Raw genomic sequence first — 24,054 nt, 5'->3', positions numbered from 1 at the left:
ATTCAGCTATCTTGGCTGTTATTTTTTTGGCCTTTTCACTGTTCTGGGGCAGTTTCTCTTTCCTTTTAAAAGTCTCTGAAAGTGTCGGTTGTTTCAGTGCCGTTGTTGTTGGTGTTTGTTTCTCAGGTGGCGTATTAGATTGGTCGTGTTGAACGTAGCTCTGTTCTTTCCACCACGCGGAACCTCCGCCTTGCAAACATTGCATCTGGCTGTTCTCCTGTTACTCCTAGGGATGGGTATCGTTAAGGTTTTAACGGTACTACTACTTTTATCGATACCGCTTATCGGTCCGGTCTTTTAACGGTATTCTTATCGGTTCTTTTGAAAAAAAAAGAGGTAAATTAATTAAACAAATTGTGAACAAAATGAGCATTGCTTTTTATTTAAATTAAATACATAATATTTCACATCAAAAGAAACAACAATGTTTTAAACAAATAATATTAAATAGTGTGATGACAGAACTGTAAACAGAATGAACATTGCTTTTTATTTACTGAAGAAATACAGTGGCACTGGTACAGAGCAACACAGGTGGGGCATAAAGGTATGCTGCAAAAGGCCTAACAGTTCTTCTGGAGGAAGATTAACATGTTTGCCTTCTCTGGCAGAAGTCGGGACCTCTCCTGGCTAATAGTGTTCCCTGCAGTTGAAAATACTCTCTCGCTAGGGGTGGAGGAGGCTTGGACGCAGAGATATTTTGTTGCAAGGTGTGTAAGGAGGGGCAGAGTAGCTCTCTTTTCCCACCACCACATCACAGGATCTTCAGCCATGGGTACTGGAAGCAGGTGTTTGTAGAGCTCAACCTCTTGGTCAACACGCTCGTTAAGGGTGAGGGACAAGGTGTTCTTTTGGGTGGTCACCCTCAACTCCCTGTCCTCCTCTGAGAACAGCTCCTCCAAGGCACACTTTGGTTTAAACAATGGAGGAGTCTCCTCCATTCCCTCTCCTTCAGACTGCTCCTCCTGCTCTGTGTCTGTCTGCAATGGTGTTGCTTCTGTCACATTGGCCTCAACAGTTGCCTTCCTCCTTAGCCTGTCCCAGGTGGCATCACTCACCAGCCTTCCTTTAAATCTGGGGTCCATTGCTGTGGCCTCATGCAGAAAGGCTTGAATATCCTCCCCCTGATATCGTCCTGAGAGGTTTCCCCATACCTTCTCTTTGATGCTCGAAACAAAGGTTGTGTCCTCATGTTTCAAAGTGAAGTGGTCCTCCAGTTTTTGGAGGATGGGTATCATTTGTCCACAGGTGGCATCTTTTTCATAAGACACACACAGTGTGGATGTATACAGGATCTTCATGAGCTTGACAAACTCCTCAGCCTTATGAAAGTCCTCATCCTTCAGGCGGTCCAGGTTGTCCTTTGTCATAGCCTTTCGCAGTCGTGGATCCAAAGCTGCAGCCTGGATCGCTGGAAACTGCTCCATAAATCTCTCTATCATCAAATAGAGGGAATTCCACCTGGTCTTGACATCCAGGATCAAGGAGTGTTGTGGAAGGCCTGAAACAAAAACAACATACATGTAAGTACTGGACACTTGAAAATTGAATTAAATTGTTAAATTTGGGAATTTCTAAATAATAGTTTCTTACCAAGGAGCTGCTGCTTTTCCTTCAAGGTGGTAGCTGACATCGAGGATCTCTTGAACCAGACAACCACTGCTCTGATTCTGGCTGCCCATTTATCAATAGCAGCCACCGAGTAGATTTTCTGCGCTGCCAGATTTAAAGTATGCACAAAGCATCCTATTTTTAGGATGTGCAGCTTCTTCATGGCAACATCCATATTACCAGCATTGTCAACAGTCACAGCTACTATCTTGCTTGGTTCTATCGCAAAGTCTTCCAGGATGTCAGAGATCTCCTCTGCAACTACTTCACCGGTTTGTGATTTGTACACTGCTCTTGTGTGGAGGACCTTCTGTTTTAAGATGCCCTGGAGTGTGTAGTGCACTGTTACAGTGAGGTAGTGGTCCTGGCTGAGACTGGTCCACCCATCTGATGTGATGGCAAGCTTTGGCACGTCCTTTATCTCACTGATCACATTGGCCTTTTCTATATCATACCAAGTAGGAATTAATGTGTCACTGAGGTAACTCCTGGAAGGAGGGCTATATTTGGGGTTGAGTGCCTTGCACATTTCCCTGCAGTAAAGGAAGTAAAAATGCTTTTGGATTAAAGGCATAGAAGGAATGTTTCTTTGTCTACTATTATTTATACTGTGTGTAAGAAAAGCACAACTTTGTATTTTGAAGAAATTACATATAGAAAGTGTTCAAAGAAAATTAATCAGTCTATTATTGAGTTATTGTGTTTAGAGTGATGCGAATAACATACAATCCTTTTATACTACTACTTTATCCTAATAATTAATACAACTCAATTTTGACAAACTGTTACCTGAAGCCCTTGGAATCCACTGTTGCAAAGGGGTGTAGGCCTTTCACTATGAACGTGGTCACGGCCAAGTGGCAAGCATTCACTCTCCTCAGTCATCCTCCCACTAGCTGCTAGTGCTAACGTGAACGGGGTTTGGGCTTGTATTTGGCTTGGACCACTGACGGTGGGAGTGGTGGGTTGTTTCATTGTAGCTGAAATGTTAACAAAATAAATAACTCAGTTACCTCTAATCATTAACCCATGTTTGTATAATGTAGTTAACTCGGTGTGTTGCTGCTAACATACATAACATACCTGACGTGGAAACGTTACTCGTGGATGGGGCAACGGAAAGGCTGTTGAAAACGGTGCATTTCTCCGTCTGGATGTGGTGCACTTTAGCTAAATGTTTGGACAGATTGCTCGTGTTACCGCCCTTACATGCGAAAGGTTTATTGCACTTTTGGCAACGAGCATTGTCCACATCGAGACGGGTAAAATATAACCAAACCTTGGAGCGCTTAGTTCTCTCCGCCATCTCCGCTGTGTGTGTGTTGCATGCATGTAGCAGCCGCGTGTGTGTAAACGGCCCCGCCCCCTCGCACACACAGACAGGGAGATCGAAAATACATCACAGACGCATTTTTTTGTCTTTTTGCATGTTAGAAACGGAGTTGGCGAAACTAAAACAGCAATATAATGTTTATGTAGCATAATACATATGACATATTTTTTACATGTCTCCAGTACCGATAAAAATACCGAAAACGTCGGAGCTTAACGGTACCACGGTCTTTAATAATTCAGCCCCGGGGCCCGTTTAATACCGGGGCTCGGTACCCATCCCTAGTTACTCCTGACATTTTCTCTGTCCCGACTCCCGAGTGACCAGCTGAACGTAGCCTCTTGTTAGCTTACTGCTACTATTAGACACTGCGCCCTGCCCACTCTGTTGCCAGATTTGAGAGAAATAAGCAGCCAGGTCTATGAAAACAAGCCCAAAAGAAGCAACACATACATGATGTTGTGTAATTTTAAACCAAAACTAAGGCCTCAGGATGACTTTAAGACGTGAACATGGTCATTTTTGTTTTGTAACATTAAATAAAATACAAATATTTTATATAAAAAAATCCCGATCCCCGATTTTTTTCTCCCGATTCCGATCTTTTGAAAATCACGTGATCGGCTCCGATCCCCGATCACGTGATCGGATCATCTCTAGTTTGTTCAATGAAACATCCAACAATATTGCACATCTACAAGAAAAGGATTGAACAAAAAGACAACTCTGATAAATACAGCCAAGCAGCTTCTGTAAGCAGTGCATTAGTCTCTTTAAATGGCAGAAACCACACTGGGGCCGGTGATCAACAAACCCTACCAATTATCCCAGTTCAAATAAATGTGTCAAACTCGAACCAGACTGTGCAGACTTACGCATTTATGGATCAGGGAAGCACTGCACGTTTTTGTACTCAAGCCCTTCAACAAGATTTGCATGCCAAAGCCAAGAGAACAAAAATTGTCTTAAAAACAATGGGTCAGGAGAAAATGATTGACACTTCCTTTGTCAAAGGTCTTGAAGTGAGTTGCATCGAAGGCAATTATTTTTATCAGCTGCCTAAAGTATACACACAAGAGGAAATTCCTGCTGGAAAAGAGCACATTCCCACTCAAGAGACCATAAATAAATGGAAATATCTAAGAGAAATTAAGTTGCCTGAATTGGATTGTGAAATCGGGTTGCTTATAGGAACAAATGCACCAAAGCTAATGGAGCCGTGGAAAATAAACAGTCAAAACGGAGGACCCTTTGCTGTTAACCTGTTAAGCCCCAAGCCTGTTTTTCAGGCCTCAGGCTCGAAAATGACATTCCCAGAACAAATTACCATAACTTCACTTCTAAAAGGGGTAAATTAAATCTTTTTTCTCAAATCAATGATAAACCTGTGAGTTGGATGTAGAAAAGTCAGAATCAATATAGAATTGTTTCATTTGAAAGTAAATTCAGATAGAACATAGTAAAAAAATGTAAATTATAGTGTCCGTCCAAAAGAAAAACATTACTTATTACTTAGTGAAAACCACCCTTGAATGATGGGATAGTAGACTAATGGCGCGTTTCCACTACACGGCCTCGCTCGGCCCCGCTCGGTATGGCTGGGCCGCGATTGGCCTCGTTAGGACCAGCTCACTTTATGGCGCGTTTCCATTACAGTTTAGGAACTGGGGTAGTATCTATAGTAACGCAGTGTAGGCGGAGCGACGCTGCTTAAAACTGCCGTGACGTCATCTTCAATGCGACACAACAATGGAGGATGTGAAGATGTGAAAGCGATCGTTTGCTTGTTTTTTGCTGTGTGGTTTATTATCACAAGAAATAGACAAGAGTTGTTTCGAAAGAGGCGACGTATAGCAAGACGAGGTATAGAAGAAGCTGACGCGAGAGTTCGGGCAGTCCTACGCCGCAGAGACTACAGGACGACTCGAATCACTACTAACTACAATGCTACTTGGTAAGCTAACGTTCGCTAACTAGCAATGTGTTTAGGCTCACGCTCCCTATACGACCAAAGTATTTCAAGTATTTAATTAATTGTAGCTACCACTTTTACGTATTAAAATATGTATGCTTTTGTTTGTGTATTTCAGAAGTTACCGACCGAGCTACCGAGTGGTGGAATGTGATTGTTCCATCTTTCACACACACTCAGTGGGTGGAGAACTTCAGGATGCCTGAGGAAAACCTACGTCTACCAGGGGTAGCAGTGGCACACGGTGCAGAGGAGGGCAGGGACATACGAGAGGGTCTGATGCGCTACCTGAATACCTAGAATGTATAATGTAATACCTAAATATTCATTGTATTGTATTGAACATAAATACATATTTTATTTTTCACATACATGTGTTTGTCAAATTATTTAAACCAACATTTTTTTATCAGAATTGACTATTTAGTAAATATTTGATTTCAAGCACCAGTACTGCCCCCATAATAATAATAAAATAAATTAAGCAAATATCAAAGCAAACTATAAACATAAATACAAAAGTGTAAAACACAACAGAACTATATTCATAAATGCAAGTGTAAAAAATTGTTAACATGGATGGAGGCTAAAGTATCCACAGCATAAAATAATATGATTATGATGGTTTGTCTGAAAGACACAGCCTCAAGGTTCAAGGTTTTTTATTTTGTCATACGAACATAGCTAGTGTAGTTATGACAATGAACATCTTAGGTCACAGGCTCCTCCAACAGTGCAACACAATAACCCAGATCAACAGAAATATAGTGCAAGTAAATATTAAGCGCTGTGCACCGCTCTCTTTGTATAGGTGTTTTCTTTTGTTCTCTTTTCTTTGAAATATATAAGCAATGTGTTTGAGTCTAGCACAACGAGGGTATTACAATTGAGTAATTTTTACTACATGTATTTATCATGTATTCTTAATACCATTATGTAATGTTATGTTTTAGAGGAGGACCTCAAGCTAGCAAACTCAATTTCAAACAGTATGCAGAGTTGTCCTGCTAAAGAGTTAAAATGTATTATTTAACCAAGTATTTATTCTCTTATTTGCTTTAATTGCAACAGATGATAAAGGTTTCACTGTGATAAGTATTCTCTTAAATCCATAAACCCCTGTACAGTGCTTTGTGGACGATGGTGTTTATGATATTTCTGACTGCAGAGGGACGCCTAGATGATGCCATCTTTCTGTGTGATCGCTGGTGGGTGCAATTATTTATCAACAAGCAATAAGATAAGACATGGCATTGATTCTGCTGGGCCAGTTGCCGTTCCTGCAGGGCCAGATCCTCCTCCTCGGTTTGTGCTGTTGATGCAGAGGACGTTGTTCGGAACTGTTCCTCCTCGCTAGTCCCAATGTAATCATCTAGAACAGAAATATGACTTGTAAATTCCACAAACTACTGCAGCACAATACTATAAATAGCAACAACAACTATAGAAAAGACAAACTGAACGTAAACAATGGCACATATGGTGTTAGCAAACAATAGCTCTCGCTAATGCTATCTGCCTAGCTAGCCTTCGGGGCTCCATAAAAGCATGGGTTGTCGAACATAAATGTAAGGATAAAATAGACTTATTTGTTAGAAGTGAGCTTTAGAACAGATAGGGACACAAAGCAGGGACACAAAGCTTTCAAGCAAATAACAGAGCGTTAGCAAAAACGTACCATGCAGACTCCAGTAACGCCATTGGAGAGTCCAGTGTCTGTGTAGAGACCTCCTGAAAGACTTTGATATTGCGATTTGTCCCGTCGAGCACCCGCTGGACCTTATCATCTGCAATATAATGGACGTCGTCACTTCCTCGACCGACCATGGTGTGCTTTTCTTTGCCATTGTTGTAGCTCCTCTGTTAACAAAAATGCTGTTTGTAAAAATGGATTATCTCGCGCGCAGATTGTGACGATTCTCTCCGACCAATCAGCAGCCGAGAGCGTTGACGCCACAAACTCAGCCCGGTTGTCTTTGGCCCTGGCCCCACGATTTTATGAGGCCAGAAAAACTGTGAATTAGGACCCGCCGGCCGGTACTAGGCCAAGTGGAAACGCAACCACAAACGGGCCGCTGACGTCACAGCCCTCTTAAACCGGGCTGCGCGCTGTAGTGGAAACGCGCCATAAAAGCTTTAGGAATCCAAACTATAACATATCATAAGTACCCTGTATCAAGATTGATGCAAAACAAGTGACATTTGACCTTTTTAGAGAGGTTTAGCAAAAAAATAAACACCTTTGCGGTCATTTGGATGGATTTGCCGTTTCTCTGGAACCCATTGGTCGATTTTGTTGATTGACACCTCTTTTGAACTGTTAGAGCCAATAGAGTGGCGAAGTCCCTCCCCTTCCGGTGGACCTCCATGGGACCTTATTTCGGAAAAATTATGTATTGAAGTGAATGGAGAGAGAAAGATTATCTTTCGATCCCGTTTGAATTGTGCCACGAATTACACATGATGTTTGTCAATTTAAAAGATAATTTTGCAAGTCAAAAAAACAAAATGTGTCGTAAAACTGTGAAGTAACACATTTTTTTGTGTGAAACGCTCAATGAACTACATCTCTGGTCTCGCACAACAACACACGTCACCAAGAGGGCCGTCACTACTGTCTTGCCTAAAAAGGGATTGACTACCCTCACTATCACCACAATGAAACACGTCCAGAAGAATATCATGCAAAGCTGCCTGCCTGCCTTCCTTTGATTCTCTCTGAACTGCCTGATCTTTTTAATGTTTAATGTCAACCATTTGTGCAGATAGCATGAAGTAGAAAAGATCGCTGATGCTAATGTAGCGTTAGCGTTAGCATTTCTCCCCCGGGCTTAAATGGTGTATTATAGAATGATCACACCGGTGTGACAGTACTCTTCAAAGGGTTCACGAAATATGACTACTACTCTTACTGTTTAACATTTTGGGTTACTTAATGTTACTTAATGTTAAGGCAAATAAAAATGACAAGGCTAAGGCTGTAATGCTAACTCCAGAAGAACCGTTAGGCCTTTTGCAGCATACCTGTATGCCCCACCTGTGTTGGTCTGTACTACTGTATTTTTGCAGTAAATACTTGTTTTTTACAGTTCTGTAAATTCACATTATTTACAATTTGTTTAGTTAATTACCTTTTTTTTTTCTCTCAAAAGAACTGATAAGAGTATCGTTAAAGGACCGGATCGATAAGCGGTATCAATAAAAAAGTAGGAGTACCGTTAAAACCTTAACGATGCCCATCCCTAATAACAAACTAGATAAAACATTAATGCCCTGGCAGTGGCAAATAGCTTTGGTTTTATATTTGATTACATTAATCTTTTTTGAGATTTAAAAGAAATATTTTAAATGCTACTCTGTAAAGGGAATAGGCCTACTACTGTTAAAAATAACCTTATTTGTTTAAAACAAAAGTAAGCAATACACTACTTTTGAATTAATTATTGAATTGTGTGCATAACAATGCAATTAATCCCAGAAAATCATTTGATTAATCATGATTAAAATGTGTAATCGTTGCCCAGCACTAATAAATAGTCAGAAGTGTTACCAAAGACTTTAAAAGGTCCCATGTCATGGCCATTTCTACTGATCATAATTGCATTGTTGAGGTATACTAAAATAGATGTATATTGAGCAATTTTCCAAACTCACATTGGTTTCTCATACAGATTATCTGTATAGTATGTGTATTCACTCTCTGTCCTAAACGGCTTGTTGGAGCTCCTGCCCCCCCCCCTCCCTGTGAGCCCAGTGTGCTCTGATTGGTCGGGATGTTGCGAGGCTCGCTGCTCAGTGAGCTGGCTTACTGGTGTGGTTTCCGGGTCGGCGATACAGCGAGAAACTCATCCTGAGCACACACAAACACTCACAGCCGAAGTAAAAACAAGTGTGGCTTGATATTGAGTAAGAAAAAGGTTTATAAACGCTGTGAGAATGGGTCTGTGGAGAGCATTTCTCCGCGATCCCAACTCGTCTATTACCAACCAGGGAGCTCTATGCAAGTCATCGGGACTCCCTGTTAGTTGAACATTTACGCTAAAGGTCCTGGTGTGTGAGGAGCTCCGCAAATTGGTCCATTTTGGTTCCCGGAAGAAACAAATGGAAAAAGAGAAATCTCCAACGAGGCGTTCTGGGGCAGCATAGACAGGTATTTTCTGTGTTAGAGTTTTACTCGCTACAGGGTGTACTTTGAGGGGTTTTGACTCTGCAGACCGTTCACATGCATGAAAACCTTCATAACACACAAGAGGACGGGTAATAACCAGAAAAGCATGACATGGGACCTTTAAAGCAGGGGTGTCCAAACTTTTTTTACCGAGGGCCACACACAGAAAAATATACGAAGGGCTGGCCCACTCATAGAGGTGAGGTATATCGCCTCATCAGTTAAGTTATAAGTTAGCAACATGTAAGGTAAATTAGGATCGATACATGAATATGCTTTAAGAAAAAAAACGCCTACATCACAGCTCTCTATAGGGTTTCATTTATCTTGTTGGCAGCTCATCCCTTAACACAGAAGTCTCAGAGTGATTATAATAAGATGAAATATGAAGGGTCTATTTCAAGCTTGTTATGTAAATAAGTTATTAGGCTTTTTTGTATCAACTAAGATTTGTTAGAAAATGTTAACATGAATTGACTGAATTTGTTTTTAAAAGTGGGCTTATTAACACATGAATACTACTGTGTGATATATTTGTACATTTATATTTAAGAAGTACAATATAAGAAAAGCACAAGTTTAATTTGTGGGCCGTATTCCATTATACTTTTTGAACTAGCTGAGGGCCGATTCAAAATGGCCAGCGGGCCGCATTTGGCCCCCGGGCCGTAGTTTGGACACCCCTGGTTTCAAGTGTTAATTAAGAGTAAAGGAAACAGACCTGCTCTGTGTATCCGAAGCTGAGGCTGTAAAACAGCGTCCAGTAGTTTCTGGAGTCTCTCGTTCTCCTCTTTGGAAAGAGACAGCTCCTCCTCGTGCTCTGCTATCATTTTTTCAAACAGAGCAAATATATCTTCAGCAGCAGCAGTGAGTCGCTGCTTCTTCATCAACAGCAGCATTTGGACTTTACTCATGTTTACTAGATCACGTTTTCCTGCAAACTCCGTTAAACACACCGTTTCTCTCTTCATCAAACTCTCAATCTGACTAGTGTTGCTAACGTGTTTCCAGCTAGTATGCTAAGCTAGCTCCTATAGTCCGAGGTAAACGCTCCAGAAAAAAGAGCACAGAGTCCATTCGGAGGTTTATCCAGACACACAGATGATGGATCAGTAGTGCTGGAGCTCACACACACTTTCTCAGGAACACACAGAGAGAGAGAGAACCGTAGCGACGAGACGCCACATGGATCCAGGTTAGAAAGAGCTTCTTCTTCTTCTTCTTCTCTCGGTTTTTGGCGGATTGCAAACAATTTTAAAGGTGCATACCGCCACCTACTGTACAATAGTGTGTATCACCATATCATCCTATCACCACTTGTGGAATTATACCACTGTATTTACGTTGTTTTAAATTCTTCCAATCAATCCTGTTTCACTCAAATATTTAAGAATGGCCTTCCTGGTAGCTCTTACCCCCTCACCTTCTGTTCCCAGTATCCCCGGCCATCAGGCTCCACTCCCTTCCTGCCTCTCTGAACCTGTCTCTTAGTTTTTCCCTCTCTGTTTTGTACATGTTGCAGTGTAATATGATGTGTTCCACATTTTCTTTCACTCCACACCCCCTGCATTCTTCAACTTCACTTTTTCCCATTATAAACATTGTGCCATTTAATCCTGTATGATCCAATCTGAGTCTAGTGATGTCTCCTCCCGTCTGTTTCTTTCTGTATAGGTCTTTGTTATGACTGATTTCTGTAACTTGTGGTATCTCCTCCCTTTCTGATCTTCCTCCCACCTTTTCTGCCATATTTCCATACAACTCACAAATAAATGTGCAAATGTGAAACGGATCTGCAAATACGCAAAATATTTTTACAAATTAAAAAAAAGATCTTTGAATATCTCTTTAACATTTACAACTTTCGATCAGGCATTTGTGAATCCATTTTGTATTTGTCGACCAAAAATGCGCTTGTGGATTTCAAATCTCTGCTCGTGGATCTCAAATCTCTGCTTGTGGATCGTCTTTTTACACACACAGAGTTTTGAGACAAACTGTCCGCCGGTCTCGGCTAAAATCTACTCGGTTATTTTCATAAACCACGTGATGGTCTGCTGATTACAGAATTTCCGCATGGTTTTCAAAGTAAGAGCAAATAGCAAGAGAACAAATAGGTTTGTTTAATGCGCTGTTTTTTTAATTAACAGCGGAACGTTAGATGCATTCTTTATCACCATCATCATCATGTTATAGTGATACAGTTAGTTTGTGTTTATTGGTTCAACTTTCTTCATTGTTTTTTGTGTATTCAGTCAAGCGGGTCAAAGTTACAAAGCACTTCACATCTTATTAATCGGCCTAGTTTTACCTTACCAGTGCAGTGGCAAGGTAATCTGTAGAAAAGCACCTTATTTAGGTCAGCCTATAGTAAGGCTACATTAAATGTTATAATATTCATTGTGTCCTTTCTACTGTATATGCATATATTCCTGTGTCTATTGCTTTCATTTGTATTTAATGTTATTATGTTTATACTTGTTTCCACACATTTCACAATTTGGGATGAATGAAGTATCTATCTATCTATCTATCTATCTATCTATCTATCTATCTATCTATCTATCTATCTATCTATCTATCTATATATATATCCATCTATATATATATCCATCTATATATATATCCATCTATCTATCTATCCACCTACCTACCTACCTACCTACCTACCTACCTACCTACCTACCTACCTACCTACCTACCTACCTACCTACCTACCGATAGATAGATAACATGGGCGGCGCCAGAGATATTCTGTTGGGGGTGCTGTGGGGTAGCTTGCCGCTTCATAGAGGTTGCTCAAACATGTAGGGTTTCCCATTAATGTAGCTATGGGCTACAGTGAAATGTTCTACTGCAACACTCCCCACACGCACATACAGTACACCCGTGACTGTTACAATGAAGGCTCGATAATCAGCTCACGGCATAGGAGATATATAGGTATAGAGGTATAGGAAGGTATAGGAAGGGTAAGTGCTATTTTTGTATAAGGACCATCCTCCTTTAATTATTGAAGTTAAATGCATCAATATGGTGCACTTTAAGAGCAAAATTAAGAGATCTATGGATACATCTCTCAACACCCATATGAAACAGAACTGTAAACAGATGTACTTTTTCTTTATGGATATTTAACTAATCACTCCCCTTTTAAACTGTATTCTTGTTTTACTGTCATATAGTATTTCATACCTGTTTTTCATGTATTCTCTTATTGTTTTATAGCCTAACTATAATGATCATATGAAGGTGTGCCTCGGAAATACTTGTTTACATAAATGGTGATCAAACTGTTTTGAGCAACCCACTCTCTTCAGTCTGCGTACAAATGACACGACTTTACACATTGGAAATGCGTGCATATGATACGCTAACCATTCCCATTGAGATCTGAGGCCGAGTTTTGCGTGCATATGATACGCCACGTTAACCCACTCTCTTCAGTATCTCAAATACGTTTATTTTCTACATATCTTCTAGAAACATATTTTCTCCCACGTTACGTTTGTTATGAACGTATCGTAAATACGTTTATTTTCTACATATCTTTGCCATTTATTGTCTTGCTTATAATAATGATAAGTCATTTATAAATATCATTTTAGAGCACACATTTGAAATCGATGATCGGGCTCGATATTTGGTTAAATTAAAATCAGTAGGCGAGACTGTAATTTCGCCAGCTGTTACTCTCATGAGCGAGGCAGAAAATAATAGTTTTAACATGCCAAAAAGCTGCTGTGTCGTTTATTGCACCTCAAACATTAAAACAAATCCAGAGTTACGTGTTTCTGTACTTCCTCTAAGAAGAAAGGACAGTAAAAGAAGAGCTCTGTGGCTTCAGGCTTGATCGTCATTCAAATTACAGCGTTGGTTTCCCCAAAAAGGGGCGGGGCCGTAAAGTGACAGATTTGACTCTCATCTATTATTCAAAACCATTCTATTTATTCTAACGTAAATTACATGCCAGTGTTTTATCTTTTTATTTAGCGATTTCTTTTTGCATGTTTAACTGGGAATGTTTTCATGTTGAACCGGAAGTACGTCACTTCACTTTGTCTTCTTCGTTCCTTTTACGTTCCAGACAATGCATGGCTCAGCGTAACAGACAGAACAGCGACCCCAGGTGTGTCTACATTGGAATGACATCTTAATTACTGAAGGAAAATACTTTACCTAGTGTTTGTTAACTGGGTTTTTAATGCAGTTGGCTTTTCTTAATGGTTACAATATTGCTATGAGTTATATCTGAAGCAAATTATGTTTCTGAAGATGTGTAGTCAATTCCACCCTTCAATATAGCATAAATGTGAACTCTCATTACAGGAACAATACCGGAAACAGACGATGATAGAAAAGGACTTGTAGTTTTTAAAGATATTACTGATTTTCTTTGAATATAAGAATGTAAATACTGAGTTGAGAGAATAGTCAGGGGATTTGGGTGATGGGAGACACATCTATGGAATCACAATTTCAATAGCTTACCATTAAATGACGGATATACCTTTCTGTCTGTGACGTTTTACAAATCAGATATTAATGTGAAAAGTAAAACATGAGAAATAGTATAGCAATATCCTGTAAAATTATGTAAAAACATGAATAAAACTACACATCTTCAGACGTTATACATACATAAGTGTCCTACACTAATAATACAAAGTTATTATTAGTATGCTGTGTGTACCTTGTACCTAGTGGTTAAAGCACTTTATTGAATTATTTTTGTTGAATAATATTTTTGTTGAATAATGTTATTTGATGAAAAAAATATCAAGAGTACATACTTTCATAGGGGGAAAGTAGAAGGTCAATGATAGAAATATAGAATATAAAAAATCAAGAACATACTGTAAGTGATCTCTACAATAAAACAGTTTAGTGCCGGATGTACAAAGATATTAATATGAGGATGTGCAAAATAGACAAACTAATTAACCTTTATTAAGACATTAAAGAATACTTTAGGTTAAGGTCTTCTTTTAAATAAGAAAAAAGTTTTGGGGGTATCTACACATAAATATTAAGCCTGACAAAGTACTTAACGTCTAATATCAGCAGGTGAAAGGCAGGACACGGGAACTTGGTCCTGAGGAGATGTAACGATTATTAAACAAGAAACAGTCGAGTCAAGGGGTCAAAGAAATGAACATTTTGGATTATTATCGAATCGGTTGCAGGTGGGTGAAATTAGGCTTAGGGAGTACCGTATTACATGTAAAGGCATTAGGTAATCAGGATACAAAATAGGCAAATGTATTCCCTTACAGTTACAGAAGCAAAAACAATCAGATAACAGGAACATTTATGTAAAACAGGGCTCATTAACAGGGTAGCAATTATACAAAACATTTAGAAATAAAGAACAATACATCAAATCATCCTATATCTCTATTTGGAAACTTGGAGCCCTCAATCCAAAATAAAATGGTTCATCAACAGTCAGTGGTTAACGTATAAATCAGAAAATCACTATGACAAAAACATTAAACATATTGTCCACTTGTGTTGATAAAGATGGAGTTCATTTAAAGCTCCCATGTCATGCTTTTCCAGTTATTACCCGTCCCCTTGTGTGTTATGAAGGTTTTTATGCATGTAAACGGTGTGCAGAGTCAAAACCCTCAAAGTACACCCTGTAGCGAGTAAAACTCTAACACAGAAAATACCTCCCCAAAACGCCTCGTTGGAGATACGTCACTGCCCATTTGAGTCTTCCATTTAGTTCCGGGTACGGCCTGATGTCATGCGGTACCCGGAACGAAATGGACCAATCCCGAAGAGCTATGGCCACACCCAGCGGCGCTGGCCGCACCCTCTGCCAGCCTAACATTTACTGTTGGAAGCTCTGGTTCAGTTCACAATCGATCCAGTCATGCCACTGCCAAGGACCTGTTTCCTGAAATGTGATGAGAAATCTGAGCTGTTTGTCCTACCGACGGAAGAACCACGACGAAGTCAGTGGTTGAAATGTCTTTTTAACACTGTTCCTCCAGAGATTCGAAGAACCGGCATTTCACAGACGAAAGCTTCCAAAACATTGCCCAGTTTGAGGCCGGATATGCACAGCTTGTTTGGACCGTTTGGAGCAGGGGAAGATTCGGGTACACTGTAAAAAAAGATCGTAATTTTACAGGAAATAACTGTACATTTTTATAGTAATTATCATGTTTTTTTAAATAACTTGCAAAATCCTGTAAAATGACAGATATTAACTATAAATTAACAATCCAAAACATTATTTTAAGTATTTTGACAATAACAACAAATAACGATTATTTCATTTTTTTTTACAGTACATTTACTATATAATATTTACAGTATTTTTGCACTTTCAGAAAATACATGCAGATGTACGTAAAATAAAAAGTATTATCTGTAATTAAATATGTAACTCGTAATATAAAAGTGTATTACTATTATAAGACTTTAAGATATTTCTTTGTAATTTTAAGGTAAACATAAAACTGTAAAAAAAAGCGTCAAACAAAAAAAATGTAAAGTAAAACATTTTTACATAAATCATTTTCTCAATATTCGATTGAATCCACCACAAACACAAAATATCCAATGTTGAAACAAAAGTAAATAAATATGTTTTCATTAAATTCCTAACTTACTATATTGTAAACATCTACAGTTGACAATATCATTAAAAAAAATAAAAATCTTAGAAAGTGGAGAAATCTCTGCAGGGAGGACCCAGGTTTAAAACACACACTGTTATTTACTCAATAAGTCACAGTTATCCTTGTTTTATTGATGTGTTCTGTTGCTGTGTTTTTTTTTCCCATTGGTCAATATACAGTAATAAGCCTTAGTCTTTCATGCAGTATAATGTGCATGGTTTTCGGATTCTGGCCGACAGCCAGAACTACGGCACTTGAATTGGAATTCAGCCATAACACGGCAGACAAGTCAGGCATGTTTGGAATGAGTCCACAACACTCCTGATTGGTTAATATAAACGTCATCGAAGAAACCTGCCAATGAGAACTGCCCGCGCCTGTTGTTCACATTTGAAACATTCACGTCAGTTAGAGCGGGTCTCCTCCTGCGGACGGAGCTACAGCTGTCTGCCCTTTTCACACCGGCGCTTTTCCAGCTCCGGCTCGGAGCTGCAGGAGTTTATGGATTAATGGATTAATATCGGGATCGTTTTACATCTACACGTTAAATATGAGCATCGGGACGTCAACAAAGAACAGAAGACTTGAGATCTGGTGAGTCCTGCAACTGTAATGGAGTTAAACATGTATTTAGATAATCCTTAGTTTGTGAATGTTTTATTTTGTATTTAAGGTTACGTTTCTTCTTCTAGTTAGCTGAGTTTGCATCATTAATAGGTTGTTAAATGTTAAGAAGCCCTGAGATGCTGTTTCTTGCAAGATGTTGCGCCCAAACCTGGTTTAACAAGGTGGCTGCTAACGTTAGCTTACAGCTTATTGCAGTGCTGCCGCTCCACCTCTCGTCTCCACACGGGAGAATTACACATAAACATGCAGCGGGGTGTCACAGTGTTGTCGCCAAGTTTAATGTAAAGTTTCACAGCTTTCTTACAGCGGAATCCAGTTTGTTAATGTTAAGTAGCCAACAGCTAGCATAGCATAAACAGCTAACCGCTAACGTTCGGCTAACTTGCTAGTTAGCTCTGCTCTATATATTACAAGCTAACATGACTAGCTAATGTCACACTGTGTGAACTAAAATACTTGTTGTATTACTACATCATACATGCTTGGTCCAAATCACTGCTAAAATTAATTATTTTTGAAAATGTATAGTAAATAAATACTCAGCCATGCATGAAATAACATAGCAAAAGAATACGGGCAATGTTTGACCCATGTTGTCCCTTAGAAGTGTAGTGATACAAACATGATTTTTATTCAAAAAGTAAGAAAGTAAAAATTAGAATCAACCAAGCATATCTTCCCCCTCGAAATCCCAGTTGTACTTCGCTAACATGGACTAGGTCATGTTAGACAAGCAATCCAGTGGTTAGTTTTAGGGTAAGCTCCATTGTTTTTTTTGTTTTTTATTCACTTTAAGAGAAAGGGATTTCAGAAACAAGTATCACAAGTTTGGCTCAAGGTAAAATTAACAAAAGCTAACTGTTGTTAGACTATGTTCCCCCCTTCTAAACTTATGAAATAATCAATGCCCTTGGGATGCTCTCAATTGTGTGTGTGTGTGTGTGTGTGTGTGTGTGTGTGTGTGTGTGTGTGTGGTGTGTGTGTGTGTGGTGTGTGTGTGTGTGTGTGTGTGTGTGTGTGTGTGTGTGTGTGTGTGTGTGTGTGTGTGTTGTGTGTGTGTTGTTTCATACAAGATTTAGGGGATCTATTGGCAGCTGCTGATAATAACATCCATCATTATGGTTTACTAATAGTTATCACTTCACTTCCTCCTCCAGCACCTGGACACAGCAGGAACCTACGCCAGGATCCTGTTTGTGGACTTCAGCTCTGCCTTCAACACCATCATCCCAGCTCTGCTGCAGGACAAGCTCTCCCAGCTGCAGGTGGATCACAGACTTCCTGTCTGACAGGAAGCAGCACGTGAGGCTGGGGAAACACGTCTCTGACCATCAGCACCGGTTCCCCTCAAGGCTGCGTTCTTTCCCCTCTGCTCTTCTCCCTGTACACCAACAGCTGCACTTCCAGTCACCAGTCTGTCAAGCTCCTGAAGTTCAGACGACACCACGCTCATCGGACCCATCTCTGGTGGGGACGAGTCTGCCTACAGGTGTGAGATGGACCATCTGGTGACCTGGTGTGGGGAAAACCACCTGGAGCTCAACGCTCTCAAGACAGTGGAGATGGTTGTGGACTTTAGGAAGAACGCAGCCCCGCCCGCCCCCATCACTCTGTGTGGCTCACCATCACTCTGTGTGACTCCCCAGTCACTGCTGTGGAGTCTTTCCGCTTCCTGGGCACCATCATCGCCCAGGACCTCAAATGGGAGCAGAACAGCAGCTCCCTCATCAAAAAAGCCCAGCAGAGGATGTTCTTCCTGAGGCAGCTGAAGAAATTCAACCTGCCAAAGACGATGATGGTGAACTTCTACACCTCCATCATGGAGTCCATCCTCACCTCCTCCATCACCATCTGGTACGCTGCAGCCACAGCCAAGGATAAGGGCAGGCTGCAGCGTGTCATCCGCTCTGCAGAGAAGGTGATCGGCTGCAATCTGCCATCCCTCCACGACCTGCATGCCTCCAGGACCCTGAGGCGGGCAGGGAAGATAGTGGCCGACCCCTCCCACCCTGGACACAAACTGTTCACCCCCCTCCCCTCTGGCAGGAGGCTGCGCTCCATCAGGACCAATACCTCTCTCCATCAGGACCAAAACCTCTCTCCATCAGGAACAAAACCTCTCTCCATCAGGACCAAAACCTCTCTCCATCAGGACCAGAACCTCTCTCCATCAGGACCAGAACCTCTCTCCATCAGGAACAAAACCTCTCTCCATCAGGACCAAAACCTCTCTCCATCAGGACCAGAACCTCTCTCCATCAGGACCAGAACCTCTCTCCATCAGGACCAGAACCTCTCTCCATCAGGACCAAAACCTCTCTCCATCAGGACTAGAACCTCTCCATGAGGACCAAAACCTCTCGCCACCAGGACCAAAACCTCTCGCCACCTCAACAAGGCCCCCCCACTGACACTTTACCTCATCCACAACGCAGACTCTATGCATTACATAATGGAGATCACAGGATGGTAAATAATGCAATGTTTAAATATTGCTTACTGCACATATTTTATATTCTATAATTTATTGCATTCTATTTCGATGTATATTACTGCTTTATTTTATTGCTATCTTACTATATTTTTATTACAGTGTTCTTAATATAGTTCGCTATCTGTGTACTTTTTTTTTATTTAATTTTTTTTATTTATATATGTATGTACGACACCTAGTCAAATTCCTCATACGTGTGAAAAACCTGTTTCTGATTCTGATCTTTTTGTCCTCTAGGTTGCACTGCCACGTCTACAGTAGCGCAGAATGGACAGAGGAAACATGATTGGGCCTCAAGTTTTTTGCAGCCAATATACATTCTACAAACTTGGGATAGGAGGGTGAGTGAACAAGTTATCCATTGGTTGGAACCTACATCCCCATTGTTAGACGTACTAAATCCTGCACACTGCTCCTTCAAATTGACAATGTGAACATATGTCGCCATTTTGTAATTTCTGTTATTTTCAGTTGAGAATGTTTCAAAGTACTCTTAAAAAATTCAACTTACTTTTTGTTTCTACTGTTTATAAGTATGATGTTTAAATATGAAATGCTGTATTCATTAGTTTTCATATTTTAAGTTTTCAGAGTAATTGTTTCCGACAGAACATTTTGTGATGTCTTTTCATTGAATGTCTTTGATTGGAAAATGTTAGAAAAAAGCTGTAAAATAACAGTATTCTACCTGTAGAACTTTAGGTTCTGTATTTATTTTAGTGTTTGATCATACAAATCTAATAAAAAAAAAAGTAAAAAACAGTTTTTCTCATCCGAACTTTATTTAAGGTATTTGAATGTAACATTTTAAGACAATGGATTTTGAAAAGAGAGGAAAGTTTCCTGTAAAATCGTTAAGGACAATTTCTGTATATTAATTGCTTTTGCACTTTATTTGAGTTAAAGTATTTTTACTTTAATTTTATGGTTTTTGTTTGGCAGCCGCTGCTGCCAGTACTTTGACCGTTTTTTTACAGGTTTTTTGCACGTTAAAGTATTAGTAATGTACTTTTATTAAAGGTTATTGACTGTAAAAAGAGAGGATAAATCTGTAAAATTAGAGTATTTGCACGTTAAAGTATTAGTAATGTACTTTTATTAAAGGTTATTGACTGTAAAAAGAGAGGATAAATCTGTAAAATTAGAGTATTTGTACGTTAAAGTATTAGTAATGTACTTTTATTAAAGGTTATTGACTGTAAAAAGAGAGGATAAATCTGTAAAATTAGAGTATTTGCACATTAAAGTATTAGTAATGTACTTTTATTAAAGGTTATTGACTGTAAAAAGAGAGGATAAATCTGTAAAATTAGAGTATTTGTACGTTAAAGTATTAGTAATGTACTTTTATTAAAGGTTATTGACTGTAAAAAGAGAGGATAAATCTGTAAAATTAGAGTATTTGTACGTTAAAGTATTAGTAATGTACTTTTATTAAAGGTTATTGACTGTAAAAAGAGAGGATAAATCTGTAAAATTAGAGTATTTGTACGTTAAAGTATTAGTAATGTACTTTTATTAAAGGTTATTGACTGTAAAAAGAGAGGATAAATCTGTAAAATTACAGTGTTTTCCTGTAAAATCTTTAAGGACAATTCCCGTAAATTAATGGCTTATTCACTTTATTTCAGTTAAAGTATTTTACTTTAATTTAAGGGTTTTTGTTTGGCAGCCGCTGCTGCCAGTACTTTGTAAAAAAAAAACTCGTAAAAAAACGGTCAGTGTACACAACCTGTAAGTTTGCATTGTTATTTGTGTATTTATCAAACAAGGTAGCTACCACGACTGTTTAAATGTGTAAACATGTTTCGGACTGCTAAGCCAGTGCTAACTGTGCTAACTAAGTTGCTAGCGTTTCCATATATCAACTCCAATATTAGCAGATCGCCTTACATACATGTTCCTCATAGCTGGATAATGTCTGCATTCACACACGAAATAGTCATAGACCGTATACTCCTGGTGATTTACCGTTCGGTCAGTCGCGAAACGTAATTACATTATAGCTGGCGTAGCGTGTATGCTACCGATCTACCGACGGAGCTAGACCTTAGTTTGGTCGGAAAAACATTTTTGTTATGCTACGTTGCTAGCGTTTAAATATATCAACTACAATGTCAGCAGATGGCCTTACATGTTTGTCATGGCAGGAGAATGTCTGCAGTCACACACACGGAATACTCATACAGTATACTCCGGGTGATTTACCGTACATTGTGACAGTACATGTATAGCTAACGAGGCTAGCTATGCATGTATAGCTAACGAGGCTAGCTATACATGCTAGCGGGAAACATTGTATGACCGAACGTAGCAGACTACCCGTAGAATAATGCAATTATAAACACGTTATTGCTAGCCTAATATGAACCACTAACTTTTGTTCATAGTAGTTTTATTACACTCCGTTACTCCAAGCTAACGTTCATATCGTGTTAGCTACCAAGGTAAACAAAGCTAGGTTAGCATATTAGCAGGCAAGCTCTTCATTAGATATATCCACACTCCTACCACAACTACTACTAACGAATCTAAAACAACTAAGTTTCTCTAATATTTTGTGATTTGCATTTTATTTCGTCCAGCCAGATCCTGCCGGACAATACATGACTGGACGACCACACTGAGGCATCGTCTCAAAAAGCCCCGGCTGCTATAAGCAAGATGCCAACAACGGGGAGTAATTGACGATATACCGTGTATATATGTATATTTACGTTCATTTTGTACATTTCTAAAAATAAAGTTTAATGGAAATACTTAGTAGGCCTATCCTTTCTTCCCTGAATTATTTGCTCCTATAACATATCATTCATATATAGCAAACCATGATTTGATTTCTCATCAAACAGTAGTAGTTTATAACGGGTAAAAATAACTTACTCTTTGTTATGACCGGCTCGTAGGCCACAACGGAAAGACAAGGAGACATACACGAGTTTACAAAACCACGGCACATTTATTGTGGTAAATGCAGAGAGAGGGGGAGAGGATTGCTGAGCTGCTTGGAGGGAGAGAGGGGCCCGTGTGACTCCGGGCAGCTGGCTAGCACCTCGGCTCCGGCCAGGTGTCCGTGATCGCGCTGATTAGCCTCTTCAGCTCCACCCCATCGTAAGACAAAGGCCCTGGGGCCGTCACACTCTTCTATAACAACAGTTGTAGCTACAGTTCGGTTAGTTGGCGTATAAAATATACGGCTGTACCGACGCCATGATAAGACTGATGTTTAGACATGGGCGCAGCCTCTCTGGTGGTTGACTAATCAGAACAGAGTGGCCGAGCTGACCAATCGGAGCACACTAGGCTCACAGGGAGGGGGGGGCAAGAGCTCCAACAAGTCGTTTAGTGGAGAGAGTGAATACTGCTGAATACACATGCTTGACAGAGATGCTGTATGCGAAACCAATGTGAGTTTGGAAAATTGCACAGTATAAATCTATTTTAGTATACCTCAACAATGTAATTATGATCAGTGGAAATGGCCATGACATGGGCCCTTTAAGTATTATATGAATGCTGTGCAACAATGTTAATCCAGTCAGGCAGATTTTTCTCATGTGTGAACTGTCATAAGACTTATTCATGGTCCTCTCCATCAGCTTCTGTTTCCATGTGTTCAGCTGAGCTGCTGAATGGAGGCTCTGCCTCTCTGTTATCCTCAGTTTGAATTTCATTAAGCTGTGAGGACAGACGACCAACACACTTGTGTCTTTTGATATCACTAAGCCATTTAAATCTTCTGTCACAAACATTGCAGCTGTATATTTCCTCTCCTGTGTGGACTCTCATGTGTTTTTTTAAACTTCCACTCTGTGAAAAATCTTTCTTACAGACTGAGCATCTGTATGGTTTCTCTCCTGTGTGGATTCTCATGTGTGACTTTACATTCATATTCAGTGAAAACGTTTTCTTACAGACTGAGCAGCTGAATGGTTTATCTCCTGTGTGGACTCTCATGTGTGCCTTTAAATTTCCACTCCGTGAAAAATATTTCTTACAGACTGAGCATCCGTATGGTTTCTCTCCTGTGTGGATTCTCATGTGTTTTTTTTTTTATTTGACTCGATGCAAAAGATTTGGTACAAACTGAGCAGCTAAAGGGTTTCTCTCCTGTGTGGATTCTCACAAATTAGAAAGAGCTTCTTCTTCTTCTTCTTCTTCTTTAGTGTTTATTGGCGGTTGGCAAACCAACTTGTAGGTGCATTACCGCCACCAACTGGACTGGAGTGTGGACAAGAGACTATGCAGAAAACAATAAACAAAATAAATAAAACAAAATAAATAAAACAAAACCTCAACAAACAAACAAACAAACAAAACAAAACAAAACAAAACAAAACAAAACAAAAAAAAGAACCAAAACTCTAGATTATTTTAAATTGATCAATTTCTCTTAAAAACGTAATAATCTTACAATACATATTGCCTGATGTTTTCCCTAACAGCCCTGATAGCGACAAGTCATGGAATTTTGCTTTCTTCAGTGTCTGGAAAAGCACATTTCTCTGAGTACTATATTTCCTGCAAAGCAGTAAAACATGTTCAACAGTTTCTGGCTAGCTACAGTGTATACACTTTCCGGTGGGATGCTTTCCTATTCTACTCAATGTATGATTGAGCCCTGTATGACCTATTCTCATCCGAGAAATGACATTTTCCTCCCTTCTTTTAAACCCCACCTTCCGTCCATCCCCCACATACCTTTGAATATTATAAATATGTCTTCCTGTATCACTAAGGTCCCCATGTTCTTGCCATGTTGTTTGTGCATATTTATGTATGAATGTTTTAACCTCCGCTTTGCTAAGTGGAACTTCTATGTCGATGTTCATAATTCTGAGTGTTTGTTTGGCCAGAATATAATGTATGATTGAGCCCTGTATGACCTATTCTCATCCGAGAAATGACATTTTCCTCCCTTCTTTTAAACCCCACCTTCCGTCCATCCCCCACATACCTTTGAATATTATAAATATGTCTTCCTGTATCACTAAGGTCCCCATGTTCTTGCCATGTTGTTTGTGCATATTTATGTATGAATGTTTTAACCTCCGCTTTGCTAAGTGGAACTTCTATGTCGATGTTCATAATTCTGAGTGTTTGTTTGGCCAGAATATCCACCTGTTCATTACCCTCCACACCAACATGACCAGGAACCCAGATGAAACGAGTTGCTATGCCTTTGATTTGCATTTTATATAAAATTAGAAATAT

General features: G+C 39.6%; 1 protein-coding gene across 1 annotated transcript in view; it reads right to left on the bottom strand.

The window, feature by feature from the left end:
- The window catches only part of LOC117496929 (zinc finger protein 271-like), a gene marked incomplete at its 5' end in the record, with an annotated part of 28,884 nt that extends 6,000 nt beyond the window's left edge, over positions 1-22,884 (bottom strand). The window contains one exon of the mRNA XM_034148782.1: positions 22,630-22,884. Within this exon, the coding sequence (XP_034004673.1) occupies positions 22,630-22,884 (255 nt within the window). The remainder of the gene's footprint in view (positions 1-22,629) is intronic.
- Between the last annotated feature and the right edge of the window lie 1,170 nt (positions 22,885-24,054).

The sequence above is a fragment of the Trematomus bernacchii genome, unplaced genomic scaffold, assembly GCF_902827165.1.
Source record: "Trematomus bernacchii unplaced genomic scaffold, fTreBer1.1, whole genome shotgun sequence".
Classification (NCBI taxonomy): domain Eukaryota; kingdom Metazoa; phylum Chordata; class Actinopteri; order Perciformes; family Nototheniidae; genus Trematomus; species Trematomus bernacchii.
This window is presented reverse-complemented; position numbering and strand designations above follow the sequence as displayed.